At 42.3% G+C, this 27,134-nt stretch overlaps 2 protein-coding genes across 9 annotated transcripts in view; both read right to left on the minus strand.

The window, feature by feature from the left end:
- Positions 1–13,074, minus strand: part of HERC1 (HECT and RLD domain containing E3 ubiquitin protein ligase family member 1) — a 102,182-nt gene extending 89,108 nt beyond the window's left edge. The window contains exon 1 of one of the 4 annotated variants that reach the window (XM_071441708.1): positions 12,931–13,074. The gene's annotated coding sequence lies outside the window, so the exon portion shown is untranslated. Of the gene's footprint in view, positions 1–9,282; positions 9,370–9,822; positions 9,840–12,285; positions 12,374–12,930 lie in introns of those variants that run through there. The other 3 variants (XM_071441710.1, XM_071441711.1, XM_071441709.1) reach the window with 3 other exon arrangements.
- Positions 13,075–13,294: 220 nt separating this feature from the next.
- The window catches only part of DAPK2 (death associated protein kinase 2), a 38,174-nt gene continuing 24,334 nt past the window's right edge, over positions 13,295–27,134 (minus strand). For 3 of the 5 annotated variants that reach the window (XM_071441731.1, XM_071441729.1, XM_071441730.1), the window contains 3 exons: positions 24,282–24,434; positions 22,763–22,808; positions 20,185–21,856 (listed from right to left, as the gene is read on the minus strand). In XM_071441731.1, the coding sequence (XP_071297832.1) occupies positions 21,221–21,856; positions 22,763–22,808; positions 24,282–24,434 (835 nt within the window). In that variant the 3' untranslated portion in view covers positions 20,185–21,220. Of the gene's footprint in view, positions 17,049–17,568; positions 17,650–17,825; positions 17,916–20,184; positions 21,857–22,762; positions 22,809–24,281; positions 24,435–27,134 lie in introns of those variants that run through there. The other 2 variants (XM_071441732.1, XM_071441733.1) reach the window with 2 other exon arrangements.

Genomic DNA, 27,134 nt, shown 5'->3' on the forward strand with positions numbered 1-27,134 from the left:
AGCATCCAGTGCACAGCTACAGTGCAGCTTAAATATTGTCTCACAATAATACCCATATGCATAAAAACAATGGAGAGTACTAATCAACAAAAGAGAATGGCCAATGGCTAAAGTACCATTCATAGGACTGCCATTCCTAGCTGCATTCTTACGGGTTGTTCTCAATTCCTTTGGGGTCTCATGAGTGAATTTTGGTGCTCTGCATTCAAAACCCCTGTTGCACAAGCCTGAAGTGTGTCTCCACTTCCCGTGCTTTTAGCAATACAGTCAGGAAAAGCAAAGTGCCTGTCACAATCGCTCTCCCCTCCCACACCCTGTACTCTTTCCTACTCAGTGAGCAAGAGCTTTGAATGGAAGCAAGGAAAAAAGGCAGCACAGGGCTCCAACAACCCCTTTGTGCTTCCTCCTGGAGACATTACCCAGCTTCCATGGCCCTGGAGCAACAGGAACCAACAGAGCAGCTGCTCTTGGCAGGACACGGGGGATGGACCCAAGCTCTGCCAAATACAGCCTGCAAGAGCTGTGTGCACCCCCAGCAGTGCAGAGCCCCCCCAAAAGGGAGCACCCACAGGGCTGCACCAGTTAATATCCACAGAGAGTTGCAGAACATCAAAGTGGGCTCAGCAGCAAAGGCACTTGAGCTGTTTCGAGCAAGCACCGTCCTAGTTTCTTCAATGGAATCCAAAACAGGTGAAAAGTTTATGAAATAAAGACTAAAGTTTATGCAATTCACAAGCACAACATTGATCCAGTCCCCATTTCTATAAGCAGGAAAAAAGCCTTTATTTAGAGGGCTTCAGTAAAGCAAAAAGCTTCATTTTTTCACTGAAGCCATCTGACCCTGACTAAGTCCCCTTCCTTGTTATTTCTCTCTGAAATAAGTTATACATCTAAGTACTGGCACAGACCTGCTTTCAAATTACTCTAATCTTTTGGCACAAATGCAAAATATTATCCTTTACCACATTTTTTCCATGCAAGGTCCTATACATAATTTCTTTCATCAAGAATTTAATTTTGAAAGTCAGAATGTAGAATAATCTCATAAAAGGCAAATATTAAACCTAGGAAAAGCACTTTTTTTTATAATTGGGAGTTAGGTTTTCTTTGCAGAATTGAAATGCATAAAAAAGATAAGAGCTGTCCTCAAAATTAGTAACATTCCAAGACCAAGATTACACACTACTCAGGTGATTGTGCCACATGAAACCTGAAGGCCTGAAAGATACTGAGAAACCTTTCATCTGTACAGCATATTCAAATGCATTATTTAGCATTTCTAGAAAGAATCTCATTTTCCACATTATCTACATCATTCCTCAGAATAAACCAGATAAAATTAAAACAACAGATTTTCAAAAAAATCTTTTTAGGGAAAAAACCCCAAACTTACAACTCTATTTTTGCCCCAGAATTCCTCTTTCTGAATTTGAGCTACAAAAGTAATTGATTTTTCTCTGAGTTTATCTTTCTTTTAAATTCTGCCACCTGTGTGTCTTCCTTGCTCATGCTCCATTCCACTACTTTTCCCTCCCTTTTCCTAACAGTTATTTGTCTAGTCCTCTAACTGCTGGGGTTTTTTACTGACTTTTCTTTGGCTTCTGTCAGTTCATTAACATTTTTCTAGTCTGTAACTCAAAGTGAATATTCCAGCTGTTGTCTGAAAGCTGTACAATGAGGAATTATCCTTGTGCTTTCATGAATCAATGACTACTCTGTAAGGCTAAAAGCAGTTTTTCTCTTCCCATTGTTTTCACATTTCCTCTCATTCCATTTGTTCTTGCATTCATTTTTTTTTTTTCAGCAAACACCACAAGACAAACAATTCCCTCTCACACCTTTCACTTTGAGATCTCACGATATTTTTCAAAAAGAATCCTCTTTCCCTTAGATGAGGGGGGAAAAATGTTCAAATAGGATAGAGTTATCTCATCCCAATATGTCTAGCACAGGCAGTGTTTCAGTTCAGCATGGTACCTAATATTCTCCTTTTACAAGGAAACACCTGCTCATAGTGGTCTGTGTAGAAGGGACTGGAAAAGTTCCAAACTATTTCTTCCTGTCCCACACAGTTCCTTGGGCTGCTGCAGGGCAAGGAGCGCTCCCCCTCACCAGGGAGACTGGGAAGCATAAAGGTCACTTGCCAAATGAATACTGGGGAAAAAAATCTTTCACTTGGAGTGCTATCATCATCTTCATTTCAGAGAGGTCAAAACTAAGCCTAGACAGATGGAGCAACTTTTCCAATAGCAGGGTTTAACCCAAAAGCCCAGAGCTCCTTCCACATGTATTCTGGATTTGTATGTGCCATGAAGTCCTGGACTTGATGGACAGAATCACAGAGCATCCAACAGACATTTCCTCTTTGACATAGCTAATTCAGCCCTAAATCACCCAGAAAAGAGATGAGTTAAAACATTTATATCATGAAACACTAATAAACACTTCAGCCAATTCCACAAGGAGAATTATGAAAACAGGTAAGAGCCAATAAAAGTGATTAAAAGAAAACAATAAGGAAGAAGTAAGAGAAGATCAAGGCAAATACACAACAGACAATTCATTTAAAACCCCACCTACACCTACTTTGAAATTTTCTCCAAATGGACTATATCAAGCTCTTCATAATGTTAAATGAATTTAATTACAGAATCATATGGAAAATAACATTTAAAACCTTTCACTCCTCCTCCCAAGAGTGAAACCAAACTAGTACCCAACACACCTTAGCAGTTTTCTCTTTTTGTTTAAAAAAAGCCTGGAATTCCCCTAACAGAAAAAGAAAAACACAAAATAAGCCCAAGTTTTGCTTTGAAATGGAAAGCAGTTCCATTATATAGAAATGTTTGGCTAGATGATTAGAAAGGGCAGACCCTTTGCACAAAAAGGGCTGCAAAGAGCATCCTGTTTAACCAAGCTGGTGTCCTAAAGAACAGCCCATCAATACCTCCTCTGAGTAATTTGCATATTTAGGATGGGATGTTAGTTATCACTATCTGAACTTCATGGATCATTTTTTTAATTAGCTTAGAAATTCTTTATGTCAGTTTTCTGCTTCCAGCTGAAGCACTCACCAAGTTCCTACTCTCTGCTATCACATACAGAGTTTGCCATATCAATGTACAATTAGGTGCCTGCTGTGCCAGCCTTTGAGCAAGGAGAGGCTTTGGGATCCTTTTTGGTCCTGCTCTCACATCTGTATTTCAGTGAGGTTATCCAGTGCTGAATATTGGTGCTAAGAACGAAGTCCAAGCTATGGAATTGAACCTGCTGATAAGAAGGGTGCCAGAATGGCCAATTTCAGCATGGTGACATGGGAATGAAAACAGGCATCTCTTTTCTGTGCTGTGGGATGTCACAGAATCCAAACTCCTCTTGTATTGGAAGGACATGGTAATGGACAATGCCTAAGGACAGTGCCTTGGCCCACACCCACTGCCATCTCCTGCACCTCCCCTCATGTGTGCTGCCCACACTGTCCAATGCAGTGACCTCTTCCCACCTCTCCCAGCTTCTCCTCGGTGCCATTTCCCTGCTGCCCTCATTCACTACCCTTTCTCCCCTTTTTAAGAACATTTTCCATTTTGTCTCTCTGTCATCAACATGTGAGCCAGCCCCCTGCCCTGCAAGGCCAGGCAGTGTGCAAACACACTTTATTCTAGTTGGCCTGTGCTCAGTACACACAACATGAGCAGTGCAGCAGTGCTGCCTGACAGTGCCAGGGGGATGTGTGTCCCTGAGCCTGGCACAGAGGAGCTCCAGTGGAACACTGTGACCTGCTGCTAGGAAAGGCAACGTGCCCCAGCTCAGGGCTCATTCCCTTCCTCGGGCACAGGAGAAGCTCCAGCATCAGCTGAGTATAACAGAGAAGCTGGGGAAGGCACAGGAGTGAGACAGTTTGGTATTTTATTTTGTCTGCAATATTTTCAATGCTGGGATTCTAAGTGGCCCACCATCATTCACAAGTTTTCTGTCGGATGTATAGCCATACACAACAGAGAACAAACTATTTTAATACCTGGAAATGCCACTCCAAGAAATGTCCTTAGCTCTTCTTCCATGTAACAGGCAGCTTAAGAAACATATGCCAAAGGAATTAAAACTAAAACCAATGTCATCCTTTCAATGCAGCAGTTGAATTAAACAACACAAATTAATATTATTGTTCATGTGCTGCTGGAAGAACAACTTTTAAAATTCACAACTGAAGACAAAACAAAAAAAAAACCAGTCATTTACTTTGGCCACAGTTTAGAAGCAATGCAACAGTCATGACCCAGATAAACCAAAAGCAGCAAGGCAGTTGAAGCAACATGGACAACACTTTCTATTACATTGCACATTTCATGTAAGGGTGTCCCCCTTGAATTAAAAGCTGAAATGCTACTGTGAAAACAAGGAATCAACACCACAGGAAGGTAATGCAGAAGTACCATTCACAGCAGCAGCAGTTTGCAGGAAAGCAATTTGGGACATATGGATTGAGAATGCTGAGAGGAAACCCCTGCTCAGGATTTGAAAGAGAAGGCAGCCTGAAGAAACATTGCTGGGTCTTGCCTCCAGATTTCAAAGGACAAAGTATGAAGTGGAAAACTTTTATAAATACACTGGTACGATTAGTGAAAGAGAGAGCGATTGCTTACACCAGGCATTTCCAAAAGCAGAAGTGCAGTCCTGGTGGCCTGGGCAAAAAAGAAGCTCCCTGACACAGCAGCCATCAACCCAGACTACTCTGCCTGCTGGTTGTCCATTACTGGCAACTCTTGGGCAGAAACCCTGTGAGGGCCTGCAGTGATGCCCTCCAGCACCCCTCTGCCAGGACCCCTGCACACACCCAGTGCTTGGGGTTTCTTATGATCCCATGCCCTACAGGGAATTATGGGGATGAAACTGTACCAGAGCTGGGCACTGGAGAAGAGATTAGGCTGTCAAGCACATGGAGCAGGAAGACAATTAGGCAAAACAATAGTGAAATAACAGGGAGGGCAGGTATCTGCCTGTCCATCTTTCCACACACTGATGGGAATTTTCAAACCACAGTTCATTCCAGCCCAGGCTGCTCTAACATGCCCCAGGATCCAGAGCCATGCCTAAACTGAGGCAGGACAGATAGAAAGTCTACAGCAATGAAAAGAGCACAGACATGGGCTCTTCCTTTGAAGGAGGACACTGAGAAGGATTTTCAGGTTTTGCAAAGACAGGAATGCTTAGATCTAAATAGAGAGAGAGTGCAGCATAGGTCAAAGCTCCTTCAGATGAGCATTTGATAGACACCTGTAACCCTGCCCTTCTGAGAGCTCAGGGTCAGACTTTTAATTCAATTCTAGATGTTCTCCTCTATCTGAAAAGAATGTTTTGTACAGCATGAGAAATCAGGCTGTGCTGCACAATAGTTGGACACAGGAATGTGACATGGGAGAAGACTGCAGGCCAATATAGGACAGGAAACAAAGGACAGCCATTGGATGCCAGCAGAGCAGCAGGGCACAGCTCAGGCGTGCTGAAAGCAATTAGTGCCATGGACACGGGCCAGCCTGCCAGGCCAGCAGCCATCCCTGCTCCACAGCTACAGGGCATCTGCACTGCAGCCTGACACACTGCCAGCCACGGGGCACCTCCAAACACAGCATGTCACTCTGTAGTTTGGGATACTGGAACAGAGAACAAAAAACACCGCCGAGCAAATGCCCAGCAACTTCTCACAGCAGTGAGTCATCATTTCTGTATCTTAACTATGAAGTGATCAGATGCTTAACTGCCCTTAAGGTACAGTTCAGTAAGAAGTTAAGAAGGTTTTAAGCCTATATTTAAAAATAAGCTTGAATCTAGTCTTTTCATAAACATGCTCGATTTTTGTGAGCAAGAACCAATGTGACAGAACAAGTCAAGTTAATCAGTGTCTTGCTCAGCCTTAGAGGATATTTCACACCATTCTGAAAGCTGCCCACGACTAGACAGTGCTCAGACACCATGTACAAACATGGTAAGGGATTTTAAATAGAATACTGTAATAAATTTGCTAGTTTCTTTTATGTGTTAATCAGCTAAGCCATTTGAAGAGCACATACATTATTATTACAATGCATGTCAATTCTGCTGATCTTTAGCATTTGGATCAGAAGAGATCTTGGCTGACGTTTTAGAGCTCTACACATAACTTTCTCTGAAATCACTGCCCTCAAAATCACTGTCCTATTTACATTTTGACTGAACAAAAATCAAAAGTAAACAGTGTGTCACTTCCAAAGTACTTAAGCCTTAACACGAGCTTGGGTGAAACCCACAGGTCTGGCATGAACTGTGCTGCCTGAGAACAGCTTCACTAACACACTGTTTCAACAGAGCATAAGAAAGCTGCAGCACTCAGTAGAAAGAAAAATTGGTAAGGAGAGCAAATCTGTACTTCATGCAATTAGAACGATACTAGGACATTAACATGACCTTTCTTTTGGCTGGCAATAGCTGTACATAGCTATTAAGTACAGGAAAAGTCTACTGTAGATAAACATTATGAAAGCTTGATTAAAAGCAGCTGCATAAAAATTGATTTGAAAAGTACATAAGATTTTATAATTTTCCCATTTTTTTAATTTGGTGGTTTCATATTTTTTCTTTTCTTTATTTTTTAACAAAACATCTGTGTAATCTTTTGTTCCCTGTTTCTCTAGGGAGTTGTTAAGCAAAGCTGCTAACAAGTACAAAAAAGCATAAAAAGCATAAGAGGCTGGGTAGGGTAAGGGAGACCTGTGTGAAGGAGCATTTAAACATTCTTAGCTTTCCTTTGCTACCAAATAAAATGTCTTAACTTGATAACAGATGAACACTAGTGTTGATTTAATACAGAAACTAGCTTTTCAAGTTCATTTTGCTCAATTTCCCTAGTTTCCATTTCTTCTGAGACAAAGAAATATATTCTGACAGATAGTTGTAGATTTTTTTTTGCCTTCAACTAAGCAAGTCACACATTTTGGTTCCCAAGCAGATTTTTCTTGATTTTATTAATTATTTTTCTTAATTACTGCACATCACCTTGCAGGTTTGAGTTTAATTAGTTTCAAAGCAGACTGAGATAGACACTGGTCCTAACCAAAGCCAAGAGAAATAACATTTCAGCTACCCCTAATAATACTTACTAGACAATGGTTTAATTGAACTCCCTAACAATTTTTTTTTTTTATTTTGTCAACTGCTTTATCAGCCTTAAATTCAGGTGCAGAGATTCAATACCCAAAACACCTTTCAGAACCCACTCTGGGGTCCTGGCACAAGTGTAATGCATAGCACTGCAAGCATTGCCATGTGAGGTGCATTTACTTGAATCAGAACCATCTGTGCTGCTCACAAGCAGTGGAGAAAAGTGGAATCAGACTGATTTACTCATTTAAGGGCATGGGTTCTACCAGCTTGCCAGGAAAGCCCCACTGAGGTCATCTGATGCTCTAGTAGGAACCATGAACAAAGATACTAGAAAACCTGTTTTGAAAGGTGTCTTTTGGGCCCACAAAACACAACTTTTTCTGGAGGAAAATTTGTTTGCTGCAGTCGTAGAAGAGGGACTTTCACTGATTCTTCCACTAGGGAGTGGAAAAGAATCTAATTCTTTTCACAAATGAAAAGTTCTCTGGGTGCAGAGTCAGGAACATAGACCAAACCATGTGGGGACTGCTTGAAAAGTCTCCTTTAGGCCTTTAGTCACCTTTCTGGAGTCCAAAGGATTCCCTCCATCAGCCCTGTTACCTGTGGGACTGGGAATCCCACATTCCTGTCAGTGCCATTTGGAGTGATAAGAATTTTATCACTCAGGTGTTGCTTCCAGGCTACATTTTGTGGAAGTGACAGCAGAAGGAGAAGGAAATGCTACATCCACCACAGCCTCAGAAGAGTATTTATCTAGCACTAGCAGATAAATGACATCTTGCAGATCAGAAGTACCTTGTCAGCAGCCTCCCCTTAACCCTACTGCATACTGGGTATCTGTTAAGGGGGCAAAGAAGGTGTCTCCCCAATAATGACCATTCAGACAAACAGCATCAGACCCCTTCAGCCATGTGCCCTGGATCACTCACCAGAGATACACAGAGCAGCTCCTGGACAGTAGCAGCACCCCCAGAATTCAGCCCTCTTGATTTTTCAGCACGTTTTCTAAGAAGCTCTAATGCTCACAAAAACACTAACAGGGACAGGTGAGTCCTCTTCCTTGCTAAAATTCACCTCCTTGACTGCTGATCTGTGTCCCCCAAAGTAACACTGTTCTGCCACAAGTTCCTGCAGACCATGCAGTTTATTAAAGAGCAGGCATCCCCTTTCATATGAGCAGTAACAAAGGGAGAGACAAACGCTTCAGATCCCAGCAGCTAGTAAATACTTTAATTAATTTCAATTACAGAAATTGCCTGAAGCTGAGGCACTCAAACTGCTAGTGCAGGTTTTGTCATGAAGACCCCGCCCCAAAAGGCACTGAAAGTCATGTCCCAGACTTGCAGGCAGCGTTGCCATTTTTCTCACATTCAGGTATTGCTGTGCTTTTATTTTGGTATAAGTTGAAATTTTTATTGCCCTCTTCTGTTAATAAGAGTTTTCTAGCAGCAGATACTTTCAGTGGTGTGAGACCCTGCTTGGTCTACCTTTAAACTAGACATAAGTTACTTGCACAGACAGTTCCAAAGACACATGGACTTGCTATGACATCCAGTGGTGAAAAAGCCTCTATTTCCCCACAGGGCTTTTTGCCCCATGTAACTGGTACTTATCATGTAACTGAACTTTGCAAAAGTGAAACCCCCATCTGAAAATTCCATTAAGTTTTGCTTTACTCAGTGGAGCCAAAGCCATTAAACAGAATAAATGTTCATGATCATCAATGGGGAAAAAAAATTCTCAGTTCCATTTCTAACAGTCCATAGCCTGTTGATTTACAAAACAAACAGAATGAACAGCTGGAACTCTTCCAGTGACTTTTAAAAGAAATAAACAGTCAGTGCTCCTTGAAATGAAAAATCTGAGTGGAAGTAGAGTTTGGGGTGAGGAGAGCAAGACAAGAAATCTGCATCAAAAACAGTAAGAAAGGAACTCACAAACTCTCCCAAACATACTCCCTTGTTTGACAATTTAGAAAGGTGTACTAGCACATTTATCTTCATTCTGCTCTCTAGAGATTTTGTTCAGAGGTCTTTCCCTTAAGGTTCCCTTACTGAAGGTCACTGCTGTTTCTGAAACCCCCCCTCCCTGTCACATCTGCCCCAAACCATACTTTCCTAGACAGAACACATGCATTGAACTTACGGTTTCTGCCTCCTCAGCCCTTATGATGCAAAAAGCAAACTTTTCATTTTCATGAAAACGGCATCATTTGTTTCCACAGTATTTTATGAAAAGCGAAAGCTGGCAGACTTTCCTTAAGAACATATGGATCTCAGTGATAAGGCTATCTCCAGCACTTCGTCTGTGCCACCTCAGGTGCACCCCACCCATGTTTGGCAGGCTCTAAGAATCTGCCACTAAGAACAGCAACTCTGATATGTGCTCATGTTCAAAACCCTTGGTGTGACTCTACAATTATTAATTAGCATATCCAACAAACTGCCTGCCCTCTGAGGTGCATTCAATCCCTACAAAAAAGACACTGAAGGGCACGGACCTACTACTCCAGGTTAAAATAAACAACTGCAGGTGCTTTTCCCCGCCACTAAAAAAAAATTTAACAGCTTTTCAAGTGCTTTTCAGCACCTCATCAGAGCCTTCAAATCATTCCACACATAATAGAAAAACATTTCCATAATTACTAATGGGCCCTAGATAACTCAGAGAATAAAAAAGGCATACCTGAAACCTAACTCCTCTTTGGAGGCTTCTTTCCTTCAGTGCTGTACTGGACCGTGGGAGAGTGTCTGCCTCTGGAGGCAGCCCTGAACTGTCACCTGGAACCAGGCACCAAGCTCCTCCTGCGCAGATGGCCAAGTGCTCCAACACGGCTACCAGAGGCGCTGCAGCTTTTTTCTCGCTCCCTCTCTGCGAGGGAGGCTGTTCAGAGCACGGGGAGTGAGCGTTTGTCACCACCCTGGTGTTGAGGGCTCTCAGCTGAGAAGGGGTGAGACCTCTGGTAGCCACAAGGCACACAAGGACAATTTCTGTATTTTAGCTCAAATGCCTTGAGCACACGCCATGGTGTGTGACTAAATGGCCTCAGCTTTCAAAGCAAAACAAGGGGACGACACCCATTGGCTCTGAGCATTGAGACCCAGGAAATCGCTTCTGGAATGGAGCTGCTACAGCTAACTATGAAAAGAAACTACAGGAAGGAAACAAGCGGCTTTTGCTCCACAGAGCAGAGGCTTCTGAAGGACAGAAGTGTTCAACTTCACTGTGTGCAACTGAGACATCTCTGTGTGCAGAAAATACAACTGTCCCTCGTGAAAGCAGCACCACCCAGGTTCCTCTAACAGCAGGCTTAAAAATTCTGTATTTACCAACTACAGCAAAAACTGAGATCCTTGCAGCTCCACATACATGACTATTTTTACCTCTCCATCAGTAACACCAGGATACGCTCCTCAAGAAAATCATAAATTGTCTTACATGCTCTAGAAAGCCCAAAACTAGAGAACTTAATAATTTTTTACAGTTTGCTCTGCTAATTAATCAGTCATTTCATAAGCATGGTTCCATTTACAATGGCATTCCAGTCTCAGTATAGACTCTGCATTAATAACTTTGGGAGATTGTATATTCTCCTGCACATTATACTTTTTCCAGCGTTGTGCATGTCAAATGGAATAGCTCATGAATTTGGGCCTTAGGATTAAAAAAAACCCAAAACCTGTAAATGTAGGTCAGTATTTGCGTAAGAGCACGACCTTGGGCCACAAGTCACAAGTCTGTTAACCAGTTAACCACAGGTCTGTCAGCTTGTGACCCCTGGCATGACAGACCATGTTTGGTAATGGATCTGCCCCCACCAACTGGCTTTGGATCCACTTCAACTACACAGCCTCCTGCTTTATGCCATTCCAGATGTCCCACAGAGTCCTGGAGAATTTCTTCCTGGCAGAATAACCAAACTTCAGGAAAGGATCTGGCATCTCTAGTTCGTTGGTTTGCTCCTAGGAGCACAAATCCAGGCACACACACACACACACACTGTGCAGGGCACACTGCATATTGAAGTACTGGCTTGCAGAGCACTCCTGTGCCAGATCAGAAAAGCCATTCTTCCTGCTTTGATCCAGGTGCAGACGCAGGGAAACAGAGCACTCCAGATGACAGAGCAGCATCACATATTGCCAACTTTTCATGATCATGAGCTTTGAGTCATTCACATTGCAAAATCAGACCTCGCTTGTTGCAGACTTCTGAGGACTTAACTTTATATGCTACAGCTTTTGAAGGCCCAGCATGCACTAAAACAAGATTAAAGGCTCAGCACCAAGACCAAACCTCCATCTTTATGTTGTTTTCTCTTGAATTACATGACTAGGACTAAACCAAATGTAGCATTTCCTGTCCTTTGCTAGCTGAATGAGAGGCTGTAAGCTAAAAACTAGAAAGGCTTTTCCACATTTCAAAACAGTAAATCTAATTAAATTCAAATTTAATAACAATACATTACAACATGTTTTACGTAAATAGAGTAAAAAGATTTAAAAGGTAACTGGATTACCTAAGAGCTTCTTTTTACCAAATAATTGTTATATTAAGACAATTCACACACACACAAGATCCTTCAAACAATTATATTTAACAAAGCATTGTACGTAGCTCACAAGGTTCATCCTTGGGAAAAGCATTTTAGGAAATACTGATGTGGCACCACTTTTCTTAGGTTTTCTGTTGAGTGGATACATCCCACCCTAAAAAGGCTGTGACTGAGCACAGTTCCAGGTAGAACAGGAAATGTCACACCTCTGAGATGGATGGCCACAAGTTGTAGCAAACTGCTATAAAAAGCTAGTGCTCAGTGACAGTCTCTGCACCAATCCCTCAAAAATAACAGCAAATACACCAGCAATGACACTGTGAGGAGACTCTTGAACAGGCTCTGGCACAAGGAGTTGCAGGTAGAACCCAGATCCACGCTTAGACTTCTGGATCACCCATGTTTCTGATATGGGGTACACTGCATACAGGGCATGGTCACAGATCCCTGTCTGTGTACACACCAGCCCCAGACCCACAGCCAGATCAGCCATTCCTTCCCATCTCCTCAGACAGCCAAAGCCCGTTCTCCACTCCATCAGGGCTCCCCAAGGCTTCTCCTTAATCCACCCTTCCCTCAGCAAAGTTACTCACTGTGACTTCTTGTCCATTTGAAACCTTCACGTTCTCAACTCATCAAGAGCTCTACCTCAGGGCCAAACTTCTGCCCCTGAGCCTCAGCAACACACCCGGTCACTCCAGCAGGGGTACAGGTGTGGCCATCCCGCACAAGCCTCCGACCCTTTGCTGCAGTATCGCTTCATCAGGCTCATGATCACTTACAGGCAATGGTTCCCTGCCAGCCCTGCCAAGTAACAAGGTGCACCTGTCCCGCTTTAACTCCTCTCCACCTGTCCCACTTTAACTCCATGAAATTTGCATGCTGAAAATTAGGTATTACCTACCATCTGAGCACTAAAGTTGTTAAAGTTTGAAGTTTATATGAAGACAGAGGAGACATTTATGTGAGCAATACAGAATGTCAGCCAGTTACAGTGATCATATAGAAACGAGAGAGGGAAAAGAAATGCTTCCGAGTTCTTTGATTCTCAACTGAACATTGTTAAATATATTCCCTGCACATACAAATTCCTTGATTTACATACAAGTATGGATAGGAACAACAGCTCTTATTAAAAGAAAAAAGGAGGAAATGAAAGTAAATGGAGTAAGACAGCACAGACCAGAGGCGAGGGCAGCAACAGCAGAGCTGCTGGGCTCGGCAGTCGCTAGGCTTACCTCGCTGCCGGGGGCGCGGGACACCGCTTCGAGCTGTGGAGCCCCGCTCCTGAGGGGGAAGCCCGGTCTGTCGGGCCCATCAAGCCCTCTCGGACCAAAAGGCGAGCCGGTGCCACGGCGGCGGCTCCTCCGCAGCCCCAAAGTGGCCCTCCCGCCACCTGCGCCCCGCTGAGCCCCCTCACCCCCAGCGGGCCGTCGCGGCGGGGCAGGGGCGGCACGAAACCGCCCGGAGCCGCCGGCCCCGGCCCGCTCCCTCCCGCGGCCCTGAGGCGCTGCCGCTTCCCGCCCTCCTGGGCTCCACAGCTGCGGCTGAGGGGCCTCGCCTCAGGCCCCGGTCTCGGGGAAACACAGACACACACCCGTCCAGCTTTCCAACATTTTATTAGCAAATAACAAATATCTTTGCTATTTTTGACAGTCTGTACTATTTCCAGGCACAAACAAACAAAAAAATTAAAAATCAGTGTTTTTCCTAATAAAAAATATATGTAGATTAAAAAAAATTCACTACTAAAATAAGAATAAAACTAGCCAAGTAGCCATACAGCCATACTTTAATAAAAATACTTGCAGGCTTTTGTGGTTTCTTTTTGGTTTTTGTTTTTTTTTTTTTTAATTGTGCTTTTTCTTTTTTTTCCTCAGACTATCACTTAATTTCCAGGTTCCCTAATGCAAAACAGAATAATACATAGAAAATAGATTTTTTTTTTTTTCTCCCAGCAAAGCAGAAAATTCTTTTCATGTTCCCTTTCCTTCCATGTAGTTCTTTTTTTTTTTTTTTTGGCCCTTTAGTGGAAGGAACCTGTGGGTTGTTGTTCAAAACACACTGGTGGTGGATATCAGATGGAGCCCTGCACGGAGCAGGTGTCCTGCCAGGGCTGGAAGCAGCACAATTACACTGTGCCTCCCTGAGCAGGCTGAGCTTCGCCTCATGGGACACACAGGGCACTGAGCACAGAGAACATCGCAGCTGGGAAAACACTGTAAAGCTTCCTAATGCATCACCAGCATTAGTCCTGAGTACAAGAGATCCTACACTCGCAGCATGCTCCTACCTGGAACAGGCAGGGAAGAGTTTGTGTGGACACGAGTGCTGTGTGCTGTGGTTGCTGTGCAATGAAGGTGCTTGGGAGCCATGTGCAGTGACTGAGTGACAGAGAGAAAGGCCTGGCCTTAGCTAACCTGGGCACAAAAATGACTGAACAGTGAGCTGTCTGTAATGTGTTTGTTAAAACACCACCTTACATCTTTATAAAGGTAGAATTAATAAGCCAGAGCTTCATACAGCCTTGCATTCTGTCTGCCTTTCTGCTGAGTCCCATCTTTCTCAATAGTTGCTAGGATTTACATGAGAATAACCCCATCTCCATGACAGCACAATCCTGTTTCAACAACCTAACACCTATTTTAACCAGGGCCTAATTTTCAGAAGTGTAATTTACATACACATCCCACAATCTCAAATTTGAAAACCAAAGGTGTTTTCAAAGTCCAGAAATTCAGAAAAATACCACTGGCTTGGAGTCTGTTTGGTTTTCCACATCCTTGGGAAAGCAGAAAGCAAAATTTGGTAGGTAAGCTGGGAGGCTTTTTATCCAAATATCTATTTTTAGTGTTCTGTTTATGAAAGATTCCCTCCAGACACTGCCATGGTTTAACCCCTGTTGGCAACTAGACCCCACAAAGCCCCTCGCTCACCTTTCCTTGGCCCTCGTGGGGAGGAGAATTGGAAAGCAAACCTCAAGGGTTACTCTGAGATAAGAACAGTTTTGTAGTTCAACTAAAGAAAAATATTATAATAATAATTAATAATAATGGAAAGGAACAGAGAGGAATAAACCCCAGGAAAGCCAAGTGATGCACAACACAACTGCTCACCACCCACAGACCAATGCCCATCCCTGAGCAGTGACCTGTGGCTCCCAGCCAACTCACCCCAGTTTACATACAGAGCATGACATTCCATGGGCTGGAATATCCCTTGGACCATTTTGGGTCAGCTGTCCCTGGATATGGTCCCTCCCAGCTTTTTGTGCACCTCCTCACCAGCAGAGCATGGAAAACTGAAAAGTCCAGGCTTATGGTAACCACTACTTAGCAACAACTAAAACATCAGCATATTATCATCAACATTATTCTCATACTGAATCTTAAACACAGCACTGTACCAGCTACTAAGGAGAAAATTAACTCTATTCCAGCTGAAATTAGGATACACTGAAACTTCAGGTTTCCCTATTACTGCTCCCTCTTAATACATACTGTGACACTTTTTGAGGATTCTATCTCAAGAATTACACAGAAAGTTCAGAAATATACCTTTTAATTGATTATGAAGAGGAGCCCATGCCCTGCACCTCATCCCTTGACCAGCACACGTCACAGGCTATGGCAGCACAAGATATAAAATAAATAGAAATTCAATAAGTAGTATAAAAATGCAGTGCCATATTTGCAGAAACATTCACTCTCCAGCTTCCACAATTCATATATCCACATTCTCTTCCTTTCCTTCAACTTTCCCAGTCCAGGATCAGCTCCACATCCCTCTCATACTCACTCCTCTCCACTGCTTTTTTCCCACCCCCTCCTTCATTTTATGTTTCTTCCATCAAATCCTACGTTCTGCCTCTTCTCCAAAGCTTCTCATACATTTCCTTCCTTTCACAGAAGTAATTTCTTACCAACTGCATTTTAGTCTCCAACTAAGCAAGGATACAAAGTTACAAATATAAGTAGCATATTTTTATTTCTTTCTTAGAAACTGGAAGCCATCACAATTAACCTGATACTAGTTTTCAACCCCTTCTGCTCTAAAACCTCAGCCTAGAGGTGACAAGTGTAAAGCCAAACAAAATCAGTTTCCTCGTCCATCTATAGTTGTTTCTAATAGACTTGCTTTCTGATTTTTAATTCATTAAATTGCAAAATAAATAGGAACTTCTAACAGCAAATATATTCAATGAAAAAATACCCTAGTCTATGCACATTTTTTGGTACCAATTGAACAATACTGGCTTAGAAACTAATATATTTTAAATGATGCAACTTCCCTGTGCAAAGATATTCCATCAATATCAAAGTGCTTATTTCCTCAATTTTGGATACAACTCCCTGAATAAAATACAGATGTCTGCAGTCTGGGTTACATGTAAACAGCACCTATACAAACAGGTGTTAAAGAGTCTCCAATTTGCTGAAAATAAATAATATTGACAGCAATAACAAAGTCTAATAAAGACTATTTCTTTGCATGCTTTAGATTTATAAATGCTCTTTTTTTTGGTGAGGCATCCTGTCATCATTCCGTGAAAATGTTGTATTTGGGTGCATGTAAATCACTACAGAATTTTTTTCTCTTTTTCATCCAAAAATTGCTTTGGCCTACCTCAGTGCCACAGTCAGTTGCACTCACACTAACAATGAGAGTTGTGCTAACCCTCAGGCAGAGACCATGGCCAGAGCACAGCTCTTGTTGCATTTCAGAACTATTTAGTGCCAGGTTCACAAAATCAAGGTTATGATATGTAATGACATTGTAATCTTCTTTTCAGTGGCAGCAATAACAGAGTACTGCATACAGCTAACAGAACCTGTCAGATACCTGCCATCAAATATTTATGCTATTAACAATTGTAAAAATTGAATTTAAAGAAAATCCTTAGAGTCACTAGCAATTCCCTGACTGAAATAATAATGCCCACAGTCTTAACCATGGTGTGGAATGTGAATTACTCTGCAGTAAAGATTGTCAGTAGAAACCCTACACCCTGAGTGCAGTTGACATCAGTATCACTGAAACACTCAACATGTAAAAGCACTCCAACTGGTGCTTGTGCTGTAGCATTTCCCGGGGAATCTTGATTCCCAATTTTCTAAAATGCTTAGTAGGCATTTAAGACCATCCAAGTTGTTGGGGTAGTTTGAGAAGCAAGAAGCATCATACCAAGGACTCAGACAAGAAGTCCAAGTCTGCTGCCAGGGCTGCTTGCTTCAGCAAGGATGAAAGTTTCCTGTCTCCTGCCCATGGAATTCTCATCCCATTATGATATGCTGCTTCTCCTCTGAGGAGGGGCTTTCCTTTGTGAATGATCCTCACTGTCACTTTCACAGTTTCTCTGAAACAGAAAGCCAAAAAGTCTCATGTAAATCAGATACCATGCTCTTGAACATGCTGTTCCAATATGATCAGTATCATCTACTGAGAAGAGCAGAGCTAATAGAGCCCATAAAGCTTCACTTCAGAAGGTCACAGGCAGTGCCAGGGTCCCCCACCCTCCATCACAGAGCTGGGCACAAAGCAGAGAGCTCCCCTGCAATTGCTCAGATCTCAGTCACACCCCACGGTCACTGCCTGTGATCCAGACATCATCTGCAGGCTCCTTGCTGCTCCTTTACACAATAATGTGCTTAGCCCCTAGAAGGTCGATCAAGTCACTGGCTCTCCCTGCACAAGATTCCTGTCACAGTAACAGGACATACAGCAGCATTAAAGACACAAATGATGCCATGGTCCCCCTCTGGTTTCCCACTCCAAGCCACTGCTGTCTTGTTGGGCTGTGCATCCATGAAGGACAGCAAAATGAGTGCACAGTAAGACCAGCTCTTCTCTTCTTCCTGTGTGAGGAATGCACCTACCAAACTCTCATCTTGTGCCAGGACCTTCTTCACCAGCGAGCGCGAGAAGTGGTTGCACAGTGAAACAACGCGGTACGAAAGCTGTGCAGAGAGGGAGGAAAACCAATCTGATCACACATACCCAGTGCAGACATACCCAAACACATCTCATTCATTTACTGCCTGTTACAACCTAACATTCAAGCTCTATCTTGCCCTCTGATCCCACCAGGCTTGGGAAGCCCCGTGTGAGGAGGATTAAAGGTTTGTTGTCATACCTTCCACCGCCTTCTAGCATATTGCCTTTTGAAGTTTTCCATGTTAACAACAGATGATTTCCGAACCAAAGCCTGTTGCTTGTCCATGGGCTGGAAGATAAAAGAGCAATTTTATTCTTCAGCTCCCTTTGGTACATAAAATATGCAAGATATCTCATGTGAACTGGAGCTAGCTGAAAGAAAGCTGGGGAAGCTACAGATTCATACAGGTTTTTTCATACAAAAATAATTAAATCTAGCCCACTCTGGGCCTAGACAGGGCCCTTTTGATCACAAATAAAATCCTAAAACTAGTGGGTGCAAAGGCTATGCTTTCACTTTGTAAAGTTGCTAAGGTGCTTCTCATGCACACCTGCCCCATGTCCCTTTTCTCTAGATGACATCACTGTAATAAAATGGAACAAAGGTAGCTGTCATGTAGTATTAGTGATAAGGATACATGCTATCTGAAACAACTCAGCTTTGTCCTTTAACCATAGCCAGAGTATGACAGCACAAGGCATTGACACCCAGGCAATAATTGCAATATCTGACGACTGAAAAATAGGAATAAAGAAGAAGATAGATCAGAATTCAGACATGTGCCTAGTGCTTTGGATGTCAACCTGGTGTTAAGGAACAGATGTTCCACAAATCCTGACACAGTCCTTCTGAAAATGAAGCACATTTCAATTCCAAAAGTACCTCAAAATTTGCATAAATCTTAAAACCAAATCTGACAGATTGCAAGAAAGAAACGGTTCAAAACCAGATCAGACAAGAGTGAAAAGAGAAAGGCCAGGAATCAGCCCTTCAAAGAGTATGGGGTGACAACCATTCCAGCCGTTCTGATCTGCGTATGTAGGAGGTGGATAACACAGAAATATTTATACTGAACTGGACTGCAATGCAGCCAAGCCATGCACCTGAAACAGCAAGAGTACCAAAGGAGAATGGAACACACATCAGTGAGGATTTAAACATCTTTTTCAGCAAAATAATTTAAAACGTTTGAGACAACAAATTCACTCTTCTCACCAAATGCTGTAGGTTTAGCATTTTTGCAGGTATCTCAGCAGCACTTAAAGAAGCCAAGCTATCAGCTGGGTCCCCTTCTCATTTAGATGTACACACCAGTTGCATTCAACAGAACTGGGACAATTAAGCATTAAATATAATTTCCTCACGCTGCAAACAGCCAGCTTGGTGCAATAGGCGAGCAGAAATCAATTTGAAGTGGAAAAAACGTCACTGGCTAAATGTCAGCTGTACAATCATGATGAAAAATTTCCCAGTGCCCTTTCAGAACCATCACCGACTCTAAATAACTCACTTTACTGCAGAGTGCTAATAACCACCTCTTCATTTTAAGTACCCTGCAACCCAGTGACCTTGTCATTCTCTCAAATCATCAGGATCTCTTCTCAAAAGCAGGGTGTGATTAGCCTCAAGGACAGAGTCACAACAACATTGCCCTCACCCAAACATGCTCAGGAACAAGGTGGCCTCATTTAATGCTCCTTCTCATCGTGCCAGTGCATTTGCTCATAAAGAAAATCAATATGAACAAAGAATACGAGATCATGGCTGAGGGGAGGCAGACTCTCTTTCTTGAGAGTGTCTTCTGCAAATTCTAAATCCCACTAGGCTTTAAGTTACATTTTAGGAATTAAGGCTCTCTCCCCCTGACAATAAAATCCTATGTTCCAGTTCTCCTGGACAGGTTTTAGAATGGGTCTTCCAGCTAAAGAAACCTGCAGAAGCATTCTGAAACAATAAAAAATGGACACATGCAAAATGCTCAATCCTATTTGTCACAGTAGAGCCCAATTCTCCCCAGCCATCAGCGCCAGCTTGCCAGGGTCACATCCTGGTTATCTACACTATAGAAGCTTTTGAAAATTTCACGTATTGTGCCAAGAACAATGACACAGAGAGCACATCCAGTCTCCATCCTCCTTCCAGTACAATGATGGGAGCAACAATATCCCAAGTGAATAACTATTTTCACAATTCTGAATTTGCATCAGCCTCTGCACATCTTTGTGAGGACATAGCAGTAAATGGGTCCACAGTACTCTCCAAAAAATTAGATGAGAGTATGCTTTTATCTTTTTATCTCAAATTAGGAAACATTATTCTTAATCATGTTAGGAAGAACAACAATTCAGTTTATTTAGGTCATTCACTTCTCTGCAAAAGGAGGAGGGAGGAGGGGCAGTGAAAGATATACTCTAATACACATATGTAAAGATTCACTCTAGCTGGACTAGAGCTATTATCTCACTGATTCTTGTAGTTGCACAACAGTCACCATGCAGCAAATGCCCACAGAAACTTGGCTTCTTTTTCAGTCACTAACCATCAGGGAACAACTACATCCTGCATAAATAACTATTTATTGTGTTCAAAAATGAGACTGGTACATCTGTGCATATTAATACAGTATAATCAAACGACTTCTTTGAAATACAAGACAGCAGGGCATGATTCAAGTCTGGATTTTCTTTTACTTTGTAAAACCTAAGGAATAAAAATCTTTATAGCAAGAACACTGATCTCAATGCCACATCATACATTAAATTAGTTGTAGCTTTGTAATCTTCTTCAACTGTAGAAAACAAACCAGATGACTATATTATCACTAAGTCTAAAATTGACATTTGCACTGCAAAATTGCACAATCATTTGATCATTATAAGTTCCCAATGGTGTCTTTTGAATAGAATTTCTTTGGTACAGGACAGGAAACTCAGCTGTTGATCAATCTTTTAGTTTAAAATTCACCTTACCTTTGATGGTAAAAGAGTTCACCCTGCACAACTGGCCTAAACACTAATCCTAAAATTCTTCATTGACAGCCATTTCACAGCAAATTTCCACAGTATCAGCTAAATTACTACACCATTTGCTTTAATTTACAGATTTCACCTTTACAAATATTTGTATCATAAGGTGTATAGAACTTTCTGCAGCAGGCCTATCCAACTGTTTCCTTCAGCCAACCAAAGATGCTATAAGGGGATTTTTTATTAGTTTCCAGGCACCCAGTTTCTAGTAAGTACAGACAGACTTATTCTTTATTCCACATTAATTACCTAGTAATCTTTAGGAACTGTAATACACGATGCAGAGTAAAATATAGGCAATACCAAAGGTTTTGGCGTTACATGTGTCCATACCACTGTGATAATCTTATTCCTGCAAGTTCAGACACTGAACACAAGAAAAAAACAAAATTTCAACACTACAAACCACGGGGAGATTATGGTCTTGGTCAGCAGCTTGTGCAATACATCAGAACTTCTACTTCAATTCTAGGTCATTTTTTTGTGTAGAATCTCTGGACCAGAACCTTTTTAAACTGATGTACATTGAAACAAGCAACAAACCCTGCACTTAGCCTGATCTCAGTGTTACTGATGGGATTCTGTCACATCAAGATTCAACCCTGCAAGGAATTCTTCACAGCAAGATCTATTTAACAGCTCCATTAGTGATTCATTAATATCTTTGTTGAAAACAGAGTGAAAGTTTCCATTCACACAGGCTTCATTTTCCAGTTGAAAACTGCTCATTAACTCCTGTACCCACTTGATTTCCTCAGCAAGCTCCTGTCTGAGGGATTCATAGTGGCTCTGCAGCTCAGCGTATTTCCCGCACACGCCTGCGAGGCTGGCGCCGACGGCCTCGCTGTCCTCGTGCAAGTGCCTTTTCAGGGACTCCATTTTACGGTACTCGTACTTCAGCTGGGACAGCGTGTGCCTCACGCTTTCGCTCTCTTCTTTATACCAAGCTTCTTTCTCATTATAAATGGAAAGCAAAGCATCCATGTCCTCCTGCAAGGAATCGTGGGATGCAGCCAAGGTGCTGAAACCCTGCTCCACACGGGAAATGTCCTCTACAATGCGGGCAAAGCGCTCAAAGTTGATGTAGGTGTTGTTGGGGGGCATGCTTGAGTGGCACTTGATGGTGTACTCCCTCAGGCGTTTCGTCTTCAGCTGCGCATTCTCCACCTTCTTGTTTTCCTGGACTTTGGTTTCATCTTTCAGCTGGTGAGTCGTCAGACAGAGGAACCAATATTACTGAACATTTACAAGACTGCAGCAATTCAAAAACTCTACACAAAGGATGCAGGGACAAAGGGCTTCCACAATGCTGGGAGATTCTTTGCTCACAAAGATTTTCCTTCGTGCATTTGATTAAAAGAAACAAACACCAAACATGTAAGCCCAGAACTGAATGTGACAAATGCTTTCATTCCAATGTGATAAGTGCAAACAACATGGCTGCAATTTATTTTCATGCTAATTTTTAGCAATTAACAGTGTCAAAGCTATCAATATTTGTAGGAGGAAAACCAACAACCCTAATACCACTCCAACTAATGTTTTGTGCAATGCAAAGCAAAACCTGAATTTCAAAAATCCTCATTAGTCATGCTGAGACTAGCTAAATGCATTTTCAGTAAGAGACTTATCCACATAAGCAAGCAATGTTTATGATGAAAAAATACATACAGACACACAAATGTAAGCAAACCAGAACACGGGGTACACAGCAGTTCTCTATCCAGAGAAATCATATTTTCTATATTGATTGCAGTCAACTCTCAAATCCAGAAAACATGAAAGCCAACACCCAGTATATGCCCATGCAAGCAGAGAGGAATGGAAAAATGCAAAGCCCAGTCCAATATGGGTACTGTAATGTACAATAAACATCAGAGCTTTGTTACTCTCTTTTTGAATGTTATCATAATAAAGGAAGTAATTTGCAGAAATCCAAGGATTTGGTCAGACCCAAGCAATTTTCTCCCTGTACATCTCTTTGAGTCACCCAGCATCAATCACAAAGTACTTAGGGGGCAGTTTTCCATTTAACACACTGGTAAGAGTGAGAATATGATCTCTGCTTCGCTCTTGGAAAAAAAGATCTTTTTCTTTATTCAGTCTTACCGTTATCCATGGATGAGACAGAGCTTCCTGAATCGTAAGCCGCTTCCTAAAAAACAACACAAAAAAACCCCAAAGACTTGAATGATAAATACTTGGTACAGAAGTCCATTGACCCAAACTCTTCCTGGGCTTCCTATGAAGCCTTTATCAGGATAATTCCAGGAAAAACCCTCAAATTTCAAGTTTATGTTTCTCCCTGAGGCACACTGCTTGTGTGCAGTTTAGTTACTGTTCTAAACTTCAGCAGGTAACTGTCCTTACTCCGCACAACTTTAATTCTTATTTCATCAAAATCTACCTGTAGTTTTGTGCACCCTTCCATAAAAAGTAATACAACATTCCTTTGTTTTGTTCATCTGATGTGCTTAGAAAATACATTCTTGCTATACACCTTTGATACATCTGTGTCTGAATCAACAGTAATTATAGCAAAGCTGTCCTCTGGAACACAGTATTACAGCACTGCAGGAGCTGTTGTTTCCTGAAAGCAACATTTCTGAGAGGAACACAGCAAACCTAATCAAAGTGGATCAAACCTAACTTCCTTCTGCATTGTAGCAGTTTGGTGAACAGCATGTTAAGAGCACTGAGAATCAAAGACAGAAACACAGCATTGCACAGGCACCATGTCTGCACACAGGACACCTACCAACAGCACTGACTTCTCCTTGGAGCTGCTAGACCTGTGTAAAACTCTCATCAAACACCTATTCTACCCCACACCCAGGCCTGATGATTTGCAGAAATCTTCACTGAACAGCTCCTTCTCTCTTGTAGCTATTTTCTCCCCTAATGAAGCCAATTAAAAAGAATCACAATGGTCTGACATTCCTCCAGGACAAAGACGGTTACAGGGAAGGAGATGCTACCTCGGTGTGCACTTTATTGAAAGCAAGTAAAACAAAACTAAACTAAACTAAAAAAAACCACACACACACACAAAAACAAACAAACAAACAAAACAAAAACAAAAAAACCAAACAAAAAAACAACCCCCCCAAAAAAACAACAAAGAAAAAACCCCAAAAAATCCCAAAAACAATGGTTCCTGTAACCTGGAAACAAAGACCTGCATAGCTGTCACACAAACCCTAGGTGACTGCCACAGATACAGAGACTTAGAACAACTCCATATCAGCACATGTACTGATTTTTCTGGCATTGCACCACTGGGGGCATATTCTGGGATGGTATTGCCTCCTTGGTAGAGTCGTTCATAAGAAACTGAAATAGTGGAGTGGTGGTTACCCTGAACTCAAGATTGTGCACATCATTTCACAGCCTATTGTGACAGCTTGACTCAGGTGAGAATTCAGTCCTGAACATGGCATTTAGCTGAGGAGGTTTGGTTCCTCTCCTCAGAGTTTCTGGATGCAGTGATTAACTAGATAACAGCAGCATCCACCTGTCTTGCTCTTGACTGGCAATACATACTGCAAGAAAAGCTTTTTCACTTGTCAAGCCACATTTCAGCAGGTTTATTTTAGAGATGAATGGGTCTTTCTGAATCTTTGCTTACCGTGTATCTTTCACCAGTAGTTTCTGAATAAAGTCTTTTGCTAGGTCACTTGTATTGCTGAAAAATTCTTCATCAAAATCGTAATTCACAGCTGTGATGTTGGCAAGTGTTTCTTGTTTAGTTTCTCCAAGGAAAGGTGATGCACCACTAAGCCTAGATAAGCCAGAAAGAGGAATCAGTTGGTAAAATAAACAGCAGAAATCCCCTAATGAAATTACAGTGACCGTGGAATATACTCTCAGGACATTTGTGGCTCTTGTGTTGAAGCAGCTCTGCCATGGCTCACTACAGCTGTGGCTCACTTAGCTGAGCCAGACTTGCATTGAAAGTCTCTAGTGGAGCACTAATGCATGCACACAGAGAGAAATGCACAGATTCTCCTCTCCTGAGTGCCTCATTTAAGTCATTGCTAATCAAACTAGAAAAAGTTTCAGCTCAGGAGAGTCTCTATCCCTGTGAGCCCACAAAGTCTACCAGGCTGCAGCTTCTATAACCTTCAAGCTGATAGCATAGTGTTTCTCTAGTTTTTCTTCAGGAAGGAAAAGCTCTGCCCCTACTTCTTTTCTCTCTGCAAAGCTGCTGATGAGTTCTCTGCACAGTGGGTTCAACCAAGAGACCTTTCTCAGCTGGAAGCAGAATACAACATATGATCAGAAGCCAGGCATGTGGCCTTGCCTAGGGGCCAGCTCCACTGGAGAGGCAGGGCCATGCTGCTCAGTAGAAGGAATCTACAAGCAAAAGGGCTTTGGCTGCAATAAAATCCAACTGTTTCAGAACAACACAAAATTTCTTTCTCTTGATACCCTGCTCCAACTGCAAGTATGTAATGGAGACAGCATCATAATAAAATGCCATTTAGCAATCTTGACTTAAGAAAAAGGTTTCCTGCTGCTTTGCCCATCTCTCAGCTGTGATTGTCAACCTTCATCTTTGATGACTCTGCACCTCTGCTCCAAAAAACTTGTGTCAGAACAGAGTTATCCCAGGCCCCTCCTGCCCTGCCTTTCCTCCAGGCTCCTTCTCCCCCAACACAAAGAGATGCTGACTTGCAAAAGTCTGGTTTATGGGAAATGTTATTTGTACCAAGGAGATTGATCTCACCCCTTTTCTTATAACCTTCTGGACTATTATTGTGCAGCTTTGATAACAGTTTCAGGATCTATTATGTCCAGCTTTGATAACAGTTTCAGGATGCAGCAGGCTCAAAACAGGACTGCAGCAAACTCCAGGGAACTAAACTGAGGTTTTGAATACTAAACCATTTACTTACATGACCCCACTCTCAACAAATCTTGTCTGTATTGCCACCCCCAGGTTGGCTTGGAATGTTGGGGGATAAGCAGAAAGTTAGATGGGACCACCCAAGCCTTTCAGCCCAATCCCCAGCTACCATATGTGATCTTATCCACAGAATAAACACTCAAGTGCATAAACTGCTTCCTCCCCCCTCTACAATCACACAACACCACCAAAGCATCTGAAACAGGCAGGAGAGCATGAGTGAGGTCCTCCAGCTGTCTTTGATGCAGTAAATTTCATCTCATAAACCACAGTCAGTCTCAATTCTTAAGGGGTTTTACATACTTTCTCTTAAGCCTTGGTTCCATTTCTGCTGGCTACAAGTAGGCACCTCTCCACAGCCCATGACCTTTGCTCCAAAACTGCAACTTGGAAACTTGCTTTAGGGCCTTGGCTTCTCTTCCCCTTCCCCAAATTATGCAATGAAGCAGCTGGAATTCCACCTTCTGGCCCTTTGTTGGAAGCCAAAATCAACAGTCCGCTATTCTCTGATTTTTTTTTTCCTCTTTGGGGCTCAGTTTTGAAATCTGTGAAACAGGAGGATTCTCAAATCCTAATATCCAATGCAACTGGCTTTGTCATATCCTGACACAGTGCCTGTAACTATGTACCAGCAGACCTCAGTAATAAAGGCTTTGCCCTTATAACCCACTGAATCACTGCAGAGTTACTGAATTGAGGACTTGGATGCATTTTGAACTCTACACCTGATGATGGCATCCATTTGATTGCTGCCACGTTTGCTAAAGTAGGTGGTATCACAGACACACCCCAATTATTCAGAACACTTCTGAGCAAAAGGCTTTAAAATTGGGAGGCAACGTGAGTTGAAGGCATGCAAATTTCTCATCCATAGCCTATCATGCAAGCTGATCCCTCCCACTGTAAAAAGTGTACTCTTTTTTCCTGATCATTTGTGTGGAGACATTTTTCTACCTTAATGACCACAACAATCACTAGTAGCCAAGCAGGTAAAACAGCTCTCCTGTGCTGGATGCAGTACAGGAACGGCTCCCTTACTCTGTTCCAGCACAGACCTCTCAGTATAACAGGAAGATCTGAGGGGCAGCTGGCTCTGTGCATCACTAATCACATGCTAAGTATTCCCACCTGCTGCTTGACCTCAACTCCTAAGTTTTCCTCTCATCAAACAGGAGCATTCATTTTACAAATTCACAAAGTTTAATGTCCTGGCAAGTACAGGTGTGTCAGTGCAGATCTGAGTGCTGATAAAAAGCAAGGGTCTGGACAGTATTTTAAATCCCTTTACCTGAGCTTGGGCTCAACCAAGACCCCAACCTTTTCTTTGCACTGCAGAAAAGAAGGGAATTTGTTGCACTGAATCTGATTCCTCAGACCCTACCTCTCTTCTACAGCTTTTAAGTTCTAACCCTTATGCATAGGCCAAGATTTATTTTCCACACTGAAAAGACAATCCTTCCCCCTCAAGCCTCTGTACTTGTCCTGACCCCTGAAATGTGTAGTGCAAATCCATCTAATACAGAAGTCTACCTTCTTCAAGTCTGGCAGCAAGTTATTCCTCTGAGTATCACA

This window comes from Agelaius tricolor, unplaced genomic scaffold (assembly GCF_023055355.1).
Source record: "Agelaius tricolor isolate 1412-34295 unplaced genomic scaffold, bAgeTri1.0.p SCAF_16, whole genome shotgun sequence".
NCBI lineage: Eukaryota > Metazoa > Chordata > Aves > Passeriformes > Icteridae > Agelaius > Agelaius tricolor.